The following is a 19,876-nucleotide window of genomic DNA, read 5'->3' as shown; positions in this document are numbered from 1 at the left end:
GTACTCCAAAACATGTGCGTCTCATTCTGCAGTAGTGGGAGTTGTGGGAGTAGTGGGAGTAGTGGGAGTAGTGGGAGTAGTGGGTGTAGTGGGAGTAGTGGGTGTAGTGGGAGTAGTGGGAGTTGTAGTAGTGGGAGTAGTGGGAGTAGTGGGAGTAGTGGGAGAAGTGGGAGTAGTGGGGTAGTGGGGTAGTGGGAGTAGTGGGAGAAGTGGGTGTAGTGGGGTAGTGGGGTAGTGGGAGTAGTGGGAGTAGTGGGAGTTGTAGTAGTGGGAGTAGTGGGAGTTGTGGGAGTAGTGGGAGTAGTGGGAGAAGTGGGAGTAGTGGGAGTAGTGGGAGTGGTGGGTGCAGTAGGAGTTGTGGGAGTAGTAGTGGGAGTTGTAGTTGTTGTGGGAGTAGTAGTAGTAGTGGGAGTAGTGGGAGTAGTGGGAGTTGTGGGAGTAGTGGGAGTAGTGGGAGTTGTAGTAGTGGGAGTAGTGGGAGTAGTGGGAGTTGTAGTAGTGGGAGTAGTGGGAGTTGTGGGAGTTGTGGGAGTTGTGGGAGTAGTGGGTGTAGTGGGAGTAGTGGGAGTAGTGGGAGTGGTGGGTGCAGTAGGAGTTGTGGGAGTAGTAGTGGGAGTTGTAGTTGTTGTGGGAGTAGTAGTAGTAGTGGGAGTAGTGGGAGTAGTGGGAGTTGTGGGAGTAGTGGGAGTAGTGGGAGAAGTGGGTGTAGTGGGGTAGTGGGGTAGTGGGAGTAGTGGGAGTAGTGGGAGTTGTAGTAGTGGGAGTAGTGGGAGTTGTGGGAGTTGTGGGAGTAGTGGGAGTAGTGGGAGTAGTGGGAGTAGTGGGAGTGGTGGGTGCAGTAGGAGTTGTGGGAGTAGTAGTGGGAGTTGTAGTTGTTGTGGGAGTAGTAGTAGTAGTGGGAGTAGTGGGAGTAGTGGGAGTTGTGGGAGTAGTGGGAGTAGTGGGAGTTGTAGTAGTGGGAGTAGTGGGAGTAGTGGGAGTTGTAGTAGTGGGAGTAGTGGGAGTTGTGGGAGTTGTGGGAGTTGTGGGAGTAGTGGGAGTAGTGGGAGTAGTGGGAGTAGTGGGAGTGGTGGGTGCAGTAGGAGTTGTGGGAGTAGTAGTGGGAGTTGTAGTTGTTGTGGGAGTAGTAGTAGTAGTGGGAGTAGTGGGAGTTGTGGGAGTAGTAGTGGGAGTTGTAGTTGTTGTGGGAGTAGTGGGAGTAGTGGGAGTAGTGGGAGTAGTGGGAGTAGTGGGAGTAGTAGTGGGAGTTGTAGTTGTAGTGGGAGTTGTAGTAGTTGTGGTAGTGGGAGTAGTGGTAGTTGTGGGAGTGGTAGTAGTAGTGGGAGTAGTGGGAGTAGTGGGAGTAGTGGGAGTAGTAGTGGGAGTTGTAGTTGTAGTGGGAGTTGTAGTAGTTGTGGTAGTGGTAGTAGTAGTGGGTGTAGTAGGAGTTGTGGGAGTAGTGGGAGTAGTGGGAGTAGTAGTGGGAGTTGTAGTTGTAGTGGGAGTTGTAGTAGTTGTGGGAGTAGTAGTAGTGGGAGTAGTGGTAGTAGTAGTGGGAGTTGTAGTTGTAGTGGGAGTTGTAGGAGTTGTGGGAGTAGTAGTGGGAGTTGTAGTTGTTGTGGGAGTAGTAGTAGTAGTGGGAGTAGTGGGAGTAGTGGGAGTAGTAGTGGGAGTTGTAGTTGTAGTGGGAGTTGTAGTAGTTGTGGTAGTGGTAGTAGTAGTGGGAGAAGTGGTAGTTGTGGGAGTGGTAGTAGTAGTGGGAGTAGTGGGAGTAGTGGGAGTAGTGGGAGTAGTAGTGGGAGTTGTAGTTGTAGTGGGAGTTGTAGTAGTTGTGGTAGTGGTAGTAGTAGTGGGTGTAGTAGGAGTTGTGGGAGTAGTGGGAGTAGTGGGAGTAGTAGTGGGAGTTGTAGTTGTAGTGGGAGTTGTAGTAGTTGTGGGAGTAGTAGTAGTGGGAGTAGTGGTAGTTGTGGGAGTGGTGGGAGTGTTGGGTTAGCAGACTATTACTAAGAGCTGTGAGTAAGATCGGACTTAGTTCCGATCTAGCAGTAGTTTGGGTTAGGAGACTACTTATTTGCGGCTGGAAAGTGTACAAGTACAACTCTACAGGCTACTTACAAGTACAGGACTAAACGAACAAAGTGATAATTAAAGAAACTGTAATACAAATCCCTGAATGGGGCTCATATATACGAAGTTTAATCAAATTTCAAAGCTTGTAGCGAGGATAAGCACACAGATTACTGATTACCTCAAAGGACGGCCAGCAACCTTCGGATGCCATTTCCACGTTGGGACGACACTACGTGTGTCATGACGTCATAAAGTATGTGTAAAGCAGGGAAACAGCAGTTTATACACTACTCCACTGATCTGATAAACTAGAGCCACCTTACCGGAAGGGAATTTTATTTCGACGTTATCGATATATCAGAAAACGTTGGGATCGAACGAAAACCTGTTAATTTAAAACATTTGTAATGGGCGGCCAGGCTGGTGTGTGGATCTAATGTCTGATGAAACTGCAATGACGTCACTGCAATGACGTCACTGCAGTGACGTGACACCTTACTGACGTGTTTGGGTGAAATTAAGGACTGTTTCTGGTTAGTGTTAGTTGGCGGCTTCTGAAGAATTAATCTGTAATGAATCTATTTTGGGATATCACATATTTGGGGCTGATATTTTAGTGCGTGACATGGCCTACGGTGCAATACAATACTGGGGGGTACACTACACTTTATTTGGGGGTACGCTACACTACATTTGGGGGTACACTACACTAAATTTTGGGGGTACACTACACTACATTTGGGGGGTACACTACACTACATTTGGTGGTACACTACACTACATTTGGGGGTACACTACACTACATTTGGGGGGTACACTACACTACATGTGCATTGGGGGTACACTACACTACATTTGGGGGTACACTAAACTACATTTGGGGTACACTACACTACATTTGGGGGTACACTACACTACATTTGGGGTTACACTACACTACATTTGGGGGGTACACTACACTACATTTGGGGGTACACTAAACTACATTTGGGGGTACACTACACTACATTTGGGAGGTACATTACACTACATTTGGGGGTACACTAAACTACATTTGGGGGTACACTACACTACATTGGAGGGGTACACTACACTACATTTGGGGGTACACTACACTACATTTGGGGGTACACTACACTACATTTGGGGGTACACTACACTACATTTGGGGGTACACTACACTACATTTGGGGGTACACTACACTACATTTAGGGGTACACTACACTACATTTGGGGGTACACTACACTACATTTGGGGGGTACACTACACTACATTTGCATTGGGGGTACACTACACTACATTTGGGGGGTACACTACACTACATTTGGGGGTACACTAAACTACATTTGGGGGTACACTTAACTACATTTGGGGGTACACTACACTACATTTGCATTGGGGGGTACACTACACTACATTTGGGAGGTACACTACACTACATTTGGGGGTACACTAAATTACATTTGGGGGTACACTTCACTACATTTGGGGGTACACTACACTACATTTGGGGGTACACTACACTACATTTGAGGGGTACACTACACTAAATTTGGGGGTACACTACACTACATTTGGGGGTACACTACACTACATTTGGGGGTACACTACACTACATTTGGGGGTACACTACACTACATTTGGGGGTACACTACACTACATTTGGGGGTACACTACACTACATTAGCATTTGGGGGTACACTACACTACATTTGGGGGTACACTACACTACATTTGGGGGTATACTACACTACATTTGGGGGTACACTACACTACATTTGGGGGTACACTACACTACATTTGGGGGTACACTACATTTGGGGGTACACTGCACTACATTTGGGGGAGAACCTTGCCAACCTCTAACACTTAACCACCCATTATTTGATTGCTTAGCAGTGTTATTAAACTACTTATCAAGTAGCTTCAAAACATTTTACATAGAATCTGGCTGTCAGCTGTTAACTTACTTTTCTGAATAAGTACATTAATTGCTGTTTAACACACCTTGCTGAATAAGTACATTAATTGCTGTTTAACACACCTTGCTGAATAAGTACATTAATTGCTGTTTAACACACCTTGCTGCACATGTTAACACACCTTGCTGCACATGTTAACACACCTTGCTACACATGTTAACACACCTTGCTGCACATGTTAACTTGTATACTCTCATTGATCACTCGCTGTAGATCAACTACATTAAAGATGTAGTGTTTTGGAATTACACCGCTTTGACAAGAAAGGAGCTTTTTAACTTTCTGCAGTGCAGCAGTCTTGCTTATCAACAGCACAACTGATGGTCACGTGACGTAATACTGGTCACGTGACCCGTTGAAGCACTGGTCACGTGACGTAATACTGGTCACGTGACGGAATACTGGTCACGTGACCCGTTGAAGCACTGGTCACGTGACGTAATACTGGTCACGTGACGTTATACTGGTCACGTGGTCTGGTCACGTGATCTCGTTACCTGGACTCCAGCTGTTTGCTTATCAACAATCTTACTTGTTACTATACAGTAACTTTTCACTGATTTTGCATTTCGCTTTGCAGATATGAAGTTTCTGCAGGTAAATATGGCTGATTACGCACGGTTAAGGCTGATTCTTTGCGATTGAGATATTTCTAAGTGTTAAGGTGTTGTTCGAATAGTCGTCTTTTCGCTCGTAGTGTACCTTTAAATAACACACGATATCCCCAGGCACTAATACAAATAGTCACTGTTGGACTGGTGTGTTCTCAGAGCACCCTCCTTCGGACGGAATTCAGTTCGGATCGAGATGAAGTTGAGGCGGGCGAGGCGGTCACTTTCAGGGTAACCGCTAAACTTACTGCAGGGCATCCTAACACACTTGTCGGAGATGAGGTCAGCACACTGTCATATTTTGCTATTTCCTATCTTTCTGATAAATTTAATTTTAAATCTAGGGATATTCAAAAGTCTAATACTTCTGGTATTGGTTGGTGATACGTTTACTATTTCAGCTGGAATTGAACTTCATAGGATTGTCCGGACTAGCCTATAACAAGGACCAGGCCTCCAGCTATGTGACGTGCGGAGATAATTCCTTGACGGAGACAACTACTGGGTCCTCTAAGCTTATGCAGGTGGAGATCACAGGTTTCGGAGTAACGAGCGAGATGGATTGTAACATCACAATGAGAATGTCTAGCTCGTTGAGACCCGCGTCTATTTTTAGACAGAACCTGTTCATACAGTGGAAGGAGGATAACGGAAAAGAGATCAAGTCACAGCAGATAGAGTGGAATAACGAACTCTCCATCCCCCGGCTGTCCATGAAGATGGAATTGAACACCGGTAAAGACGAGTTTTACTCGTGCGGGCCACCTTATCTCGGAGTGAACATTATACTGGACTTCCCTAAATCTGACCTCACAACAATGAAGGTGGAACTCAGATGGCCTCTCGGAGGTAACAACCCGGACGTTGAAATAATAAAGATACCTGATGACGATGTCGGAGAAGTGCGGCAAGCAGGCGGAGTAACAGCCGGGCCCCTCACTGCGAGCCAGAACCCCGGGGACCTGACAGCTGGCTTTTTCACGCTTACCAATGTTCAGGCTACTGGACAATCTGTCAACTCTTACAAGGACATCGTCATCGAGACCAGACTAGAGGTCGTGAACGAGTTCAAACCCCTAAAACATGGTACTAACATCACCATAGATGCTATCCTGACCCACCCAGCTGCGGATGATGGTACTGAGATAGAGATCTCGTATCCCTCGTCCGTTACCTTTGAGATAATAGGACCGGAGATGGACTACAGATGGGAGTGTGACCAGCACGCGAACGGAGGGGAGATTGCGGAGTGTCACATCTGGGTCGCTAACCGGGGGGACGCGACTAATGCAGCCCAGAACGTCAAGCTGTATGTAGAACAGAAGGATACAGAGAAGGCGAAGGTGGAGCAGAGTTCTATTGAGTTCACGGACGAGTACTCAGTTGTGGACACCATGGATATCCCCGCTAGCAAGCCGGAGAGTTATGAAGGGAATATCGACACTGGGCTCACTCTCATCAAGAAGCTGAATGTGGGCAAACAGATCCACATCATGGTTCCCATTATCATCAGATCAGCTCTAGTGGGTCCCATTGATGACATCACTGTCATAATAAAGTATGAGAACGATTATCCAGACCCCTGCGTAAAAGACTTCGGGAAAACGCAGCTGGAATTTGTAATGATGATCCCCACGTTTGAGATGGAACAACCCGGTCTGGCAGCTTACTTCCCCACCAACATGGTGGTGGGTGAGAACCGCACTATCGACTTCCCCATGAAGATCCCTCAAGGAATCATGACGAATTGAAAGTTGAGCTCACTGCAGAAGCCCATGGCAGCGAAAAAACCACTTACAATAGACAGAAGAGACAGTCAAATGATTTAAAATACTTCAACGCTCTGGAGATCCTTGAGGTTGAGATCGACCCCGAACTGAGCGAGCCGACCTACGATATAGATACAGAGCGTCTCCCTCTTGTTGCAGGATACGGATTTTCTTTCTTTCCGTTTGTTAACGATCTCCACGAAGCAGTGACGGACAAGGACGTGGTTACTTTCCGGATACATTTCAAGATGAACGACGTTGAGTTCTTGGATGCAGGGGACATCATTAACGTTACGTGGTCCTTTGTCGTGAACGATTATGCCTACGATAAGGTGTTCAGTATGGTGGTAGGCGAGCCTGATATCGGCTTTCTATTTGACACGTTCGAGGATGGCGGACAAATCCACTGGAATGTGACAGCCATACAGCAGCCAGGACTTAGCCGATCTACCGCTTACAATGTTACTTATTATGTTACTTTCAACGAGAAGATTCCTTTCGTCAAGAATAGTTACAGTGAGGAGAAGCAGAAAGTGTGGGGGGACGATGACACTCTAGAACGTCCTATTCACCATCAGTATTACTGGTACCAGGAGGTTCACAACCCTGAAGAGACCTTCTCTTTTAGTTTCGTGACATATCTCGATAGTAGTGATGAGCTGGAAGTTGTTGCTAAATATAAAGCCCTGCCCCCAAAGTACGAGGACTCTAGAGATTACACCTCCCCTTACCGGTACCCTGTCGCCCTTCATCAGACCTACAGTGCTAGGAACCTGAGGGTGGGGCTTGGCGGCTGCTATCTGCTTCTTTATCGGAGTCCTATTTGCCATGCTGATCATGCTAGTCTGCTGCAAAAGAACCACTGTTTTACCACTTCCGACTAAGTTTGAGTTGTACTCCCGCCGCCCTGCTGTCAGGCTGGAGTCCTGGATCAAGGAGAGAGGAGACCTCCTCCTGGCTGCTGAGCTCGCTGATGATCTGGTGCAGGCCCTGACTGAGAAGGACTACAAAGCGTCCCTGACTTCATTAGATACTCTGGATATTGCACATACGGTTGCTGTGGAGGAGGACATGGCCAAGCAGCAGAGACAGCTCATTCTGGAGAGCGTGGGGTGGATCGTTACTGTTTCAGGACCTGAAAACAGAGGGCAAGAAACTCTTCCAGCATCTGGACAAGGACTACAAGGCTGCTGATGTAGAGCTGACTGAACAACATATGGCTAGGGAGAGAGAGCTTGAGTCTGAACTTCAACACTCTGCCAAATCGGCTCAGGAGAAGTTAATGGATCAACAGGACGACGAGCTTGACAATCTGGTTACTGTGCTTCAGAGCGTCCCCTTCCAGGAGAGAGTGGACTTTATAGAGCTCCTCAAAAGGCAGCACGAGGTACAGAGAACTGACTTTGAGGTTCTATTGAGGCTGCAGTTGGAGGAAGAGAGGGAGAAACTCCGACGAGACTTTATAATTCGGAAGAGGGTGTCTTTGAACCTACTTGTTAAGGACTTCTTTTTATCTATCGCCGAAGAGGCTAATTTGAACAACGATGTGCGGGATGATCTTATCAGTAGAAGCAAGCATTACATTGATGTTATTGACGAAGCTTTCCATGAGGAGGCGTGCAGACAGAAGTTCGTCCACGAAGAAAGGCTGCTGAAGAGAGAAGCAACTCTGAGGATAAAGGAGGAGCGTGTCAAGTATCACAACAGTCTCATGGCCAGTGTCTCCAACTCGATGAAGCAAACCATCAACCGGCTCATCAGGGAGTCTTTGATCAAGAGATCGTACGGAGAAGACCTTCTCAACCTAATCAACGTGTCTTCAAACGAGAACAAGACGGCAATGGTGGACGTGATGAAGAATTACGAGGAGAGCGTAAGGGACACAGTCAGGGCTAAAGCTCAGGACAAGGCAAGGAAGCAGCTGAACGCTCATCTTGAGGCGTATGAGATGTTCCAACAGAAGTACAACGACAAGATAAGCCGCAAAGAGATAAGTCCGGCCGAGTTCCTGGAGAGGAAGATCAGATTCCACATTGGCCGGAGAATGGAGGAGGAGCAGCTGTTCGACGAGATGGACGAGCTGACCGCTCTGGAACTGGCCATGGTTTGGGATCACTTCACCAGTGAAAGTCTTACACGGTTCAGGGAGAATCAGGACAAGATATTCGAGACATTGATCAAACGAGCCATCATCGGCAGCAGTCAAACAGAGGTCCAGAGACAAAGAAACTTCCGGGACCAGACAAAGTTGGAGACTGAGAAGAACGGCGCTATAAAGATGATCGAGAGTGCGCTCCAGCAGAGAGTGCTGGACAGCGAGGAGCGGATCAAGAGCCAGGTAGAGGCTGACAAACTGGAACAAACTGCTCTCAAAGAACAGGAGGCAAAGATGGTCGAGTAAGTGCTGCTAAAGTTAATTAGTCATATTAGCATATTATCTCGGACGTTAACTTTTGTCACATTAAATATTACCATTGTTTAGATTGTAACCCCACCCTCTATCAGACGGCTGCTGGAGAGTCAGTTAGTGATGAACCAAGAGACCAGGGATAATGTTATGAGAGAACATCGACGTAACTTACTTGAACTTGAGGAGGGGTCAGTATATTTCTTTTCTAATTTTACAAAACTATCATTATATTTGACAGAAAATTTGGCTTTGAAAACTTAGATTTTTGGTTGCGGTTTTATTGAAATAACACCACTGAAATGGAACTAATTGTACCAGTATAGTAGTGCCGAAGCTTGACATTGTTCGGACTTCGGATATCAATAATCAGGCCCCCCCCCCCCCCCCTGCCCTCCCCCCGCTTCCTACACCCCTTTCAATAATACTTCTTCCACACACGAATTATAACAAGAATACTTGACAGATTGACTGTACAAAAGCTGCGCTACAAACGGAAGAAGCAAGAAAGACTTGCTGCGAAAATAGCGAGGAGACTCGAGAAAATGATGGATTCCCAAACCAGCGAACGTGAGGTGAGATCCACAATTACACTACTACTATGTCACATATAACACTGAACACTGAACATTGAACACTGAACACTGAACACTGAATATTGAACACTGAACACTGAACACTGAACATTGAACACTGAATATTGAACACTGAACATTGAACACTGAACATTGAACATTGAACACTGAACATTGAACACTGAACATTGAACACTGAACATTGAACACTGAACATTGAACACTGAACATTGAACACTGAACACTGAACACTGAACATTGAACACTGAACACTGAACATTGAACACTGAACATTGAACATTGAACACTGAACATTGAACACTGAACATTGAACATTGAACACTGAACATTGAACACTGAACATTGAACATTGAACACTGAACATTGAACACTGAACATTGAACACTGAACATTGAACATTGAACACTGAACACTGAACATTGAACACTGAATATTGAACATTGAACATTGAACATTGAACATTGAACACTGAACACTGAACATTGAACACTGAACATTGAACACTGAACACTGAACATTGAACACTGAACACTGAACACTGAACACTGAACACTGAACATTGAACACTGAACATTGAACATTGAACACTGTACACTACTGCCGAAGGGGAGTTCTGGAATCTTAAAATTGCATAAATACACTACCTCGGCTGAATAGTTTCATTGAGTTTATTGCAAACAATTAAATGACTGACTCTCCCCAGCTGTTCAAGTCGGGGGATGGAAGAACAGATGACACAATCCAGAACCTTCTGCATCGGCATCAGGAGGACAGGATGGACCTGCTCAGATCAGTTGAGTCCCTGGACCTACACGAAGCTGAGGAAATACATGACGATATTATGGAGGAGAAGAGCACTATCCTGACAGACCAGAAGAGAAGACTAGCCTCAATGTTAGCTTCACTTCAAGTTCAGAAGAGCAGGGAGGTCGCCACGCTGAGGGGACAGCTCAACTCTCTCACTAAAGTCGAGGTTTGTTCTTCTGGCTTATCAACAAATATTTCTTCTACTCGGCCTTAAGCTGCTAAAATGGAGGTCTTCTACATTGATTTTTTTTTGATTTGAAACTTTTACAAAATAGCAAATTTACAAATGTACAGCAAATCGAACAAACATATAAAATGGGCCGAAATGTATAAATGCTATAAAGCGTGGGTCAGTGAAACAAGTACAGAGGACAACTTTCAAAACAGGAGTTTTATGGCCGCCCAAAGTCTCAATAACATCACCTCCGATCCACCTAGTAATAAAATTATGAAATATGAAAAGTGTGAAACAATCAAATAATAAAATATTCAAAATAAAATATTGCTAAAATTACCAACCCCCGAGAGATTATAACTGATATTCAGATTGTATTAAAATGTAATTTTCTTAAAACTCTCACTTTTCAGCTGAACTTGATAGACGACCTGTCTTCTCGAGGAGTGCTAAAAGACACGAAAGTGAAAGATATGGTAGACGCACATCTAAAGGACATGGAGGGTAAGATAGGCGAGCTGAACGAGCAGAAGGACAGACAGAAAACTATTCTGACCGGCAGACTCGAGCAGAAACTGAGGGGCATGGAGGAAGAACTGATAGCTAGGCACCAGGTTAGTTATTTAACATGGAGGAAGAACTGATAGCTAGGCACCAGGTTAGTTATTTAACATGGAGGAAGAACTGATAGCTAGGCACCAGGTTGGTTATTTGACATGGAGGAAGAATTGATAGCTAGGCACCAGGTTAGTTATTTGACATGGAGGAAGAACTGATAGCTAGGCACCAGGTTAGTTATTTAACATGGAGGAAGAACTGATAGCTAGGCACCAGGTTAGTTATTTCACATGGAGGAAGAACTGATAGCTAGGCAGGGGGGGGTCCAAGGGGAACTTTGGGGAACTTTGGGAAAGTCCCCCAAGATTTCTGAAGTTCCCCAAAAAAAAGTTCCCCAAAACTCCCCAAAGTTCCCCAAAATTCCCCAAAATTATTCAAAATTATTCAAAATTATTCAAAATTATTCAAAATTATTCAAAATTATTCAAAATTTCTCTAATATACATTAATACCCATTAATGTTAACATGTATGTTATTATAAGGTATAATCTTAACTTACTTGTTGATACTTGCAGCATGATAATTTTTTTGGCATGATAATTTTTTTGGGGAATTTTGGGGAACTTTCTGAAGTTCCCCAAAAAAAAGTTCCCCAAAATTCCCCAAAATTATTTGTTTCATTGATAATTTTTTGGGGAACTTTGGGAAAGTCCCCCAGGTTTCCTGAAGTTCCCCAAAAAAAGTTCCCCAAAACTCCCCAAAGTTCCCCTTGGACCCCCCCCCTAGGCACCAGGTTAGTTATTTCACATGGAGGAAGAACTGATAGCTAGACACCAGGTTAGTTATTTCACATGGAGGAAGAACTGATAGCTAGGCACCAGGTTAGTTATTTAACATGGAGGAAGAACTAATAGCCAGGCACCAGGTTAGTTATTTAACATGGAGGAAGAACTGATAGCTAGGCACCAGGTTAGTTATTTAACATGGAGGAAGAACTGATAGCTAGGCACCAGGTTAGTTATTTAACATGGAGGAAGAACTGATAGCTAGGCACCAGGTTAGTTATTTAATATGGAGGAAGAACTGATAGCTAGGCACCAGGTTAGTTATTTAACATGGAGGAAGAACTGATAGCTAGGCACCAGGTTAGTTATTTAACATGGAGGAAGAACTGATAGCTAGGCACCAGGTTAGTTATTTAACATGGAGGAAGAACTGATAGCTAGGCACCAGGTTAGTTATTTCACATGGAGGAGGAACTGATAGCTAGGCACCAGGTTAGTTATTTAACATGGAGGAAGAACTGATAGCTAGGCACCAGGTTAGTTATTTCACATGGAGGAAGAATTGATAGCTAGGCACCAGGTTAGTTATTTAACATGGAGGAAGAACTGATAGCTAGGCACCAAGTTAGTTATTTAACATGGAGGAAGAACTGATAGCTAGGCACCAGGTTAGTTATTTCACATGGAGGAAGAACTGATAGCTAGGCACCAGGTTAGTTATTTAACATGGAGGAAGAACTGATAGCTAGGCACCAGGTTAGTTATTTCACATGGAGGAAGAACTGATAGCTAGACACCAGGTTAGTTATTTCACATGGAGGAAGAACTGATAGCTAGGCACCAGGTTAGTTATTTAATATGGAGGAAGAACTGATAGCTAGGCACCAAGTTTGTTATTTAATATGGAGGAAGGACTGATAGCTAGGCACCAAGTTTGTTATTTCAGCTTAACTTTCTGTTCGAGATCATACGTTTGGTTACATTTCAAGTTGTCTTAGATATAAACTAGACGTAACCTTCACATAAATGTATCCTTTTAAAGTATTACGACGGTTACGAGATCACCGCCTATCAGGTTACTTAAATTACTAAAAATAGAATCTTCTGGAGAATACTTGACGTAAATAATGACGATCCTTACTTTGTCACAGCAACAAGCAGAAGCGATAACTGACAAGGCTGACAAATCCCCAGCCTATATGTACAAGAAAATGCTCCTGTTGCAGAAACAGAAGAACGAGCGAAAGCAGCTGAGGTATGCCCTTCTACGCATTCTTCTCAAATTATTGGAATTATGCCTTAATTCGGTTTATATTCGATCCCTGTTCTGGCATTATTTTTAGCGGTTCTATTTAGAGGAGCATGCTGAATATTTAGAGCGATGTAGTTTATGCTAATTAAGTAATTATGCTAATTAGATGATTGCCACTTCAGAGACACACTGAGAATCGAAACTGAGCAGACTGTGGAGGAGTTGGAGCGCAAATTCGAACTTGTGCGACTTAGAGAAATCAAAGTTAAGGTATGCGACTTAATTTCTCAGACTTTTGTGTAAATTGTGAACACTCCAACCTGCAACCCAATGTGACACTCATTGGCGTAACGAAGGGCCCCGCTGACCCCGCTGCACTGTGCGGGGGGGGGCGCAATCTTAGGGGGGGGGGCGCAATCTTAGGGGGGGGGGGGGGCGTAAAATTGTCGTTTGAATGTGGGACAATTTTGAAAAACTTAACTGATGTACTAGCAAAACTGCGCGTTTTGCTCTAGAAAAACACTTCTTTAGAGATTTTACCGGCGTATCCTCTAAAATCACCTAATTTGCTCAATTTTAGGGAGGGGCGCCAAAAGGGGAGGTGGCGCCAAGAGGGGGGCGCATTTTCGGCGGGGGACGCCAACAGGCAACGTTACGCCACTGGTGACACTGGCTTGAATTCAAACATTGAATAACTTATTTTTTAACTGTGTTCATTTAAAATGTATTATGAAGGAGTAACAGGAGTCCCCCCCCCCCCCCCCCCCCCCCCCTCAAGGTTTGAAGACTGTAACACATTAATAGCACCATACTTCCTGACCCCTCAGGGCACGGACCGTTTACACATGTACACTAAGTGTATACTAAATGTATACTACTAGCCACAGGATCTCTTTATAATGTCCGCAATGTAGTGTAAAAGGTTGCAATTACATTACATAGGTACTTACTCAGACTTTTAAGGTTTTTAGTTTTTACAGCAGCAAGAGCCGCATTCCCCGCCTATTCGGTAGTCAGTATCCCATATCAAATTACTACACTCACTTAATAACAGAAGTGATGTTTCAGTGAACCAGGCATAATAATTTGTCAGGATTTCTGCAGAACTTCTTAGCGAGTAACCACAAAATATATTTATGCGATTAAATCTTGGCAAATTTTAAACTGCTAGACTGAGAACTAATATACCTAGACATTTAGTGTGAGTACACACACGTCAAGTGTAGGTAAATAGGAGTTTTAATTAAGATAATGATTGCTTGAAATGGCTAACAGTCTGAGGTGGGATCCCCGTTACTGGCGGGTATCTTGCATTAACTTACTTATTATACTTTATATTACCTACTCGTTATATTACCAGCGGTTATCTTATATTAACTTACTTATTATACTTTATATTACTCGTTATATTACCAGCGGTTATCTTATATTAACTTACTTATTATACTTTATATTACTCGTTATATTACCAGCGGTTATCTTATATTAACTTACTTATTATACTTTATATTACTCGTTATATTACTTATTATAGTAGTTGGCATAATAACCGTCTTACAGTCCAACTACAATAAAGCAATAACTATATCCAAGAAAATCATTGACTTGTAGATCACTTTTGCCATTTATCAGATATCAGGTGTGCCCTACTATACGCCATACGGGGTCTTTAATAATCGAGATATTTCGAAACAGTAACCTGGTCACGTGGTCACGTGGTCCCGCACAGAGTGGAAGGGTTTGGATCTGTCATTAAATGGTATCTTGTTGATCTTCATAGGTTTCCTGGGCAGTTTCTCGTATCCTGAGAAATTCCAAACGATCAGTCATGAGTTACTGGCAAGAACTACCGTAATGTGACATTTTCTACATCTAATGACACTAAAAACATAACCTTGAAGGGCGTTCTGTAAGATTTACATAATATAGCAGTGCAGTGTTACCTTCCGGATCAGTACCACCAACTTTAAAATGGAGACTACAAGTCTACTTCCCACTGTTATTATAACACGCCTATCATTCTGCGTTTCCTTACAAAATACCTTCTAATAAATGAGTGTAACCATTTGGATGGTCGGGTTTATGATGTCATGAAGGTAAGATTCACTTTTAAAACTCCATCTCAGGAAATGAGGTTCAGATTCGACTCAATTTCCACCGCTGAGTATGTCTTGGCCAAACACTGAGAAATGCCTAGTTTGAAAGCCCTAGCTTAATCGGTTTGATTTTAATCAGTAATAAACTCCGTAATTATCATCGAGAAACTTCGCTCACAATCTCTCCCGCTCTAATGTGATCAAGATGACGCTAATGTTGTCCCGCGTTACCAAGAGGTCACGCGCGCTGTCACGTGGACGGTCCTCCGCCCTTTTCAACCAATGAGAGCGCCTTGTGTTGGCACATGACCCTTATTTCGCCCAATCTGCAGACGACAAGTTACTCTATGGTTAGCAGCGCAAACGTTTAAGGAGGGAGAATATACACCAGAGAATGTACATCAAGTTCATTATAAAATTATTGTCTCAGAGGTTCGTCGTTACTCTTACTGAGTCTTAGTTTTTACATTTTTCTCTCCAACTATGGTAAAGCAATAAACTTTCATTCTAATTAGGTTAAAGTCGGAAAGAAGTTGTTGAAAGTTCATTCTGTCTATCTCCGTCCTAGAAGTAGTATAAAAAGCATTAAAATTGTTCCGTATAAGTTCCGGCAAACAGTAATTCGATATTATTTTCAAAGCTTTTAACTTTCAGCGCGAGTGTATCTCTATTCATATTGGTCAAGCTGGTGTCCAGATTGGAAATGCTTGCTGGGAACTTTACTGCCTGGAGCACGGTATCCAGCCTGATGGACAGATGCCTTCTGACAAGACCATAGGAGGTGGTGATGATTCTTTTAACACCTTCTTCAGCGAGACTGGAGCCGGGAAACACGTTCCTAGGGCTGTGTTCCTTGACTTGGAGCCAACTGTTGTTGACGAAGTGAGGACTGGAACCTACAGACAACTCTTCCATCCAGAGCAGCTCATCACTGGAAAGGAAGATGCTGCTAACAACTACGCTCGAGGCCACTACACTGTCGGGAAAGATATTGTCGATCTCGTTCTAGACAGACTTAGGAAACTCGCTGACCAGTGCACTGGACTTCAAGGATTCCTTGTCTTCCATTCCTTCGGTGGAGGTACTGGATCTGGGTTCACCTCTCTTCTCCTGGAAAGACTGAGTGTAGACTACGGAAAGAAGAGCAAACTCGAGTTTGCCATCTACCCTGCTCCTCAGATCTCAACTGCTGTGGTAGAGCCCTACAACTCCATTCTGACGACCCACACCACCCTCGAGCATTCTGATTGTGCCTTCATGGTCGACAACGAGGCCGTCTACGACATCTGCCGACGAAACCTGGACATTGAGAGACCTTCCTACACCAATTTGAACAGACTGATGGCACAAATTGTCTCCTCCATCACAGCTTCTCTCCGATTTGATGGTGCTCTGAACGTTGATCTGACTGAGTTCCAGACCAACTTGGTGCCCTACCCCAGGATCCACTTCCCTCTGGCTACTTATGCTCCAGTTATCTCCGCTGAGAAGGCTTACCACGAGCAGCTCTCTGTTGCTGAGATCACCAACGCTTGCTTTGAGCCTGCCAACCAGATGGTGAAGTGTGATCCCCGACACGGCAAGTACATGGCTTGTTGTCTCCTCTACAGGGGAGATGTTGTCCCCAAAGACGTCAACGCTGCCATCGGCACCATCAAGACGAAAAAGTCCATCCAATTTGTGGACTGGTGTCCCACTGGATTCAAGGTTGGCATCAACTACCAGCCACCAACTGCTGTTCCCGGAGGTGATCTTGCCAAGGTTCAGAGAGCTGTGTGCATGTTGTCCAACACCACTGCCATTGCTGAGGCATGGGCCCGTCTGGATCACAAGTTCGATCTCATGTATGCCAAGAGAGCCTTTGTCCACTGGTACGTAGGAGAGGGAATGGAAGAGGGAGAGTTCTCTGAAGCTAGAGAGGATCTGGCTGCTCTGGAGAAGGACTACGAGGAGGTCGGTACCGACTCTGTTGACAACGAGGGAGAGGAAGATGATGATGAGGAATACTAGACCCTTCTAGAACTCCCGCTGGACGATGAGGAATTTAGAATTTTCTAGAACTTTTACATTTGACTGCTAATTTTTTAATGAAATAATTTATCATCATCTTTTGGTCTTTTTTAGTTACAGATAGAAATATTTGAGTCCGGCGGTTATGCCAAAGCTCGTTGTGCTGTAATAATTTTCCAAAATCATTCAACTTGAAATAAATCTTCAATGTTTCTTTATCTTGTCCAAAAACTGTCTTTCCTGTACAAAATTCATCCAGGACCTCGTTCCAACAAATCACGAGATATCTTTATCTGAATGCATGCGGAGGAGGCTAATATGTACCCACTCAGGAGATCAAATTAATTGAATTTTTCTAGCCCCGGAAATTGACCTCCAAAGTGTTAATCTCTTATTGTCTGACTGGTAGCGTGACAGATGGAACCCTATCGATACATGTTCAACCCTAGACTTATCTTTTTCACAACGCCTCCTTATCCTGTCCAGAACTTGTCCATTAGAAGTGGACACGGTTTACCTGTTACCTGTTACCTGTTACCTGTTACCTGTTACCTGGACACGGTTTACCTGTTACCTGTTACTATGGTAACTGTCAGGATACCTTAATGTTACACTCTCTCAGGAGCTGAAGTTCATATCTCAACTGATACAACACGCTGACTTTGACAGAGAGGAACTTGCTGACGTCTTCAAGGCTATGTTTGTCACGAGGTTCGTTTTTACGACTTGTCAAATATCAATTTGAGGAACGTGAAGCTGTTTGAATTAATCCTGCCTTTTATTTATTATAGAAAGCCATCCATCACGCATGTGTAACTATATGTCCGGTTCCAGGTCGAAGGAGGAGCTGGATGAGGTTCTGCAGCATGCTAAGGTCCTGAGTACTGAACAGAAGGCGGCTAGAGGACCCATCACCCTCCTCTCCAGAGCCAAAGAAGAACTTGTCCGTCGTCAGAGCTCACAGAGGTACACTAGTTTTACATGACACTTCTAGTTTTACATCACATTTATGATTATTTCAAGATCAATGATCCCATAAAAGATTAATGTACCTAAGATACCCGATTCCTTAACACAGTATCTAAGAAATAGAGTAATTATTTCTACCGATGATAATTTGTTATCTTTACCCGTTATTTCCCAGGTTCCAGCTCTCAGCCAAGAGACAAGGATTACTGAAGCCCAAGATCCGACCTCGTCGGGCTAAGGACGCTGCTCAGTTCTTCCCTCGCTCGATCAGGACAGTTGCCCAGGAGGCCATGTTAACTCGACTCAGTAGTAGGGGCTCCACCCCTCAAACCCCCACTGCTATGTAGAGACTTGTGTTGTGTAGGACTGTCATTTACAAATCATACTTAAACGTACGCCTGTATAAATGCGCGGCATTTCATCGCAGTTTTCATCGCAATGTAATATGTATGTACTACGGCTCAAAATATATTCTTCATTCTTAGGCCTGCTCCTTTTCTTGTTACGTTGATGATTTCTAAATATTTTGTATTACTATTACCGAGGTCTGTAAATAAGTGAATATTTTACCATTTGCTATACCGGGAATCAAGAAAGCATTATTCATAACTGATTCTTTTTCATTTGTTAACCAGAATTGGAAAAAGAATTAAAGTTATACACCAAAAATTACGCCAATCTTGATGTGATGCGACGGACCGAATCGCCCCTCTTGTTGTACTTGTAGTAAAAATGCTCTCCTATGTCCTAAGGAGCTGAAATATTCAATTTAATGGATGACTGTTGACGTTGTGTCGTGGTGTGCCAGCAAAACGCAAACTCTGTCGTGGTCACGCCGGTTAGCTTTGGGGTATAGGTTTATATTATTCTTGCTTCTCAGAGCAACGATCTCGAAGGGTTGACATCGGATGATGATCAATCACTCTACTGTCACGTGACTTTTTTAACCCTTTCTCTAGGTGGCCCTGAATGACTATTCGAAACCCTAACCATCTAATCTGATCCTAATAGTATAAGTAATACCCAATCCCTCACAAAAGCATATGCTGAAACTCTAACAGTAACCCCAACGAGAAATTAGACTAACTTCCTTATAAAGTCATATCACTCTTCTTGCTTCTTTCTCTAAAGTATTTGAAAAGCTAATGCATAACCGAGTTATAAGTTTTTTAGATAAATACAGCATACTATGTGAAAACCAATACGGTTTTCGCCCGGGTAGGTCTTGTGAACATGCTCTTCTCAACGCAAAAGACACCATTCTTAATTCAATGTCTAAAAAGCAGGTAACTTTACTTCTTTTAATCGACTTCAGCAAAGCTTTCGACCTTGTGGATCATTCCATACTCTTGCGCAAGCTGGACCATTACGGCATAAGGGGTCAAGCCTTAAACTGGTTTAAGTCATATCTCACTAACAGGAAACAGTTTGTATCAATTGGCTCGTCAAAATCTTCAACCAACCAAATTTTATACGGCGTGCCTCAAGGGTCAATATTAGGACCTTTACTTTTTATAATCTACATAAACGACCTACCGCAAATATCAGATATAGCAAATTTCATTATGTACGCAGATGATGCCAACATCTTCCTGATAGGAGAAAATCTTAATGAAGTTTACGATAAACTAATAACTCTTAGCGATGCTTTAGTTAAATGGGTAGATAATAATGGTTTAGCTCTCAACCTTAAGAAAACAAATTATATGATCTTCTCTCGACAAAGAAATCTTAATTATCGTGATGTGGCAATTTCTGGTGTCACAATTGAGAGAAAAACAGAAGCCCGTTTTTTAGGAGTTATAAT

General features: G+C 43.7%; 5 protein-coding genes across 5 annotated transcripts in view; 4 read left to right on the top strand and 1 right to left on the bottom strand.

The window, feature by feature from the left end:
- Positions 1-19,876, bottom strand: part of LOC134816918 (transcription activator BRG1-like) — a 762,051-nt gene that overhangs the window by 409,479 nt on the left and 332,696 nt on the right. The window lies entirely within an intron of this gene.
- LOC134825272 (loricrin-like) lies at positions 13-2,108 on the top strand. The gene is made up of 5 exons (XM_063837432.1): positions 13-188; positions 383-703; positions 822-1,415; positions 1,689-1,783; positions 2,086-2,108. The coding sequence occupies exons 1-5, from the start codon at positions 13-15 to the stop codon at positions 2,106-2,108; spliced, it is 1,209 nt and encodes a 402-aa protein (XP_063693502.1).
- Positions 4,576-6,395, top strand: LOC134815995 (uncharacterized). Its single transcript, XM_063824650.1, has 3 exons — positions 4,576-4,630; positions 4,762-4,926; positions 5,046-6,395. Exons 1-3 carry the CDS (start codon positions 4,616-4,618, stop codon positions 6,393-6,395), a joined length of 1,530 nt encoding a protein of 509 aa, XP_063680720.1. The 5' UTR covers positions 4,576-4,615.
- LOC134815973 (trichohyalin-like) lies at positions 5,547-18,678 on the top strand. The gene is made up of 10 exons (XM_063824616.1): positions 5,547-8,810; positions 8,919-9,011; positions 9,287-9,395; positions 10,120-10,389; positions 10,812-11,012; positions 12,894-12,997; positions 13,177-13,264; positions 17,723-17,811; positions 17,935-18,066; positions 18,245-18,678. The coding sequence occupies exons 1-10, from the start codon at positions 7,630-7,632 to the stop codon at positions 18,414-18,416; spliced, it is 2,439 nt and encodes an 812-aa protein (XP_063680686.1). The 5' UTR covers positions 5,547-7,629; the 3' UTR covers positions 18,417-18,678.
- On the top strand, positions 15,468-17,308 carry LOC134816002 (tubulin alpha-1B chain-like). The gene is made up of 2 exons (XM_063824662.1): positions 15,468-15,576; positions 15,745-17,308. Exons 1-2 carry the CDS (start codon positions 15,574-15,576, stop codon positions 17,098-17,100), a joined length of 1,359 nt encoding a protein of 452 aa, XP_063680732.1. The 5' UTR covers positions 15,468-15,573; the 3' UTR covers positions 17,101-17,308.

This window comes from Bolinopsis microptera, chromosome 1, assembly GCF_026151205.1.
Source record: "Bolinopsis microptera isolate Bmic1 chromosome 1, MBARI_Bmic_1.0, whole genome shotgun sequence".
NCBI classification, from domain to species: Eukaryota; Metazoa; Ctenophora; class Tentaculata; order Lobata; family Bolinopsidae; genus Bolinopsis; species Bolinopsis microptera.
Note: the sequence above shows the minus strand (reverse complement) of the source record. Positions and strands in the feature narration are given on the sequence as shown.

Bases quoted from the DNA above. Each gene is read 5' to 3' on its own strand.
- LOC134825272 (XM_063837432.1), top strand. From the start codon at position 13: ATGTGCGTCTCATTCTGCAGTAGTGGGAGTTGTGGGAGTAGTGGGAGT. The intron at 189-382 runs GTAGTGGGAGTA...TGGGAGTTGTAG, and splicing joins GGGAGTAGTGGGGTAGTGGG to TTGTTGTGGGAGTAGTAGTA. The intron at 1,784-2,085 runs GTAGTTGTAGTG...ACAACTCTACAG, and splicing joins TGGGAGTAGTAGTGGGAGTT to GCTACTTACAAGTACAGGAC.
- LOC134815995 (XM_063824650.1), top strand. The intron at 4,927-5,045 runs GTCAGCACACTG...TTACTATTTCAG, and splicing joins ACACACTTGTCGGAGATGAG to CTGGAATTGAACTTCATAGG.
- LOC134815973 (XM_063824616.1), top strand. From the start codon at position 7,630: ATGGCTAGGGAGAGAGAGCTTGAGTCTGAACTTCAACACTCTGCCAAA. The intron at 9,396-10,119 runs GTGAGATCCACA...GACTCTCCCCAG, and splicing joins CCCAAACCAGCGAACGTGAG to CTGTTCAAGTCGGGGGATGG. The intron at 17,812-17,934 runs GTTCGTTTTTAC...GTCCGGTTCCAG, and splicing joins AAGGCTATGTTTGTCACGAG to GTCGAAGGAGGAGCTGGATG.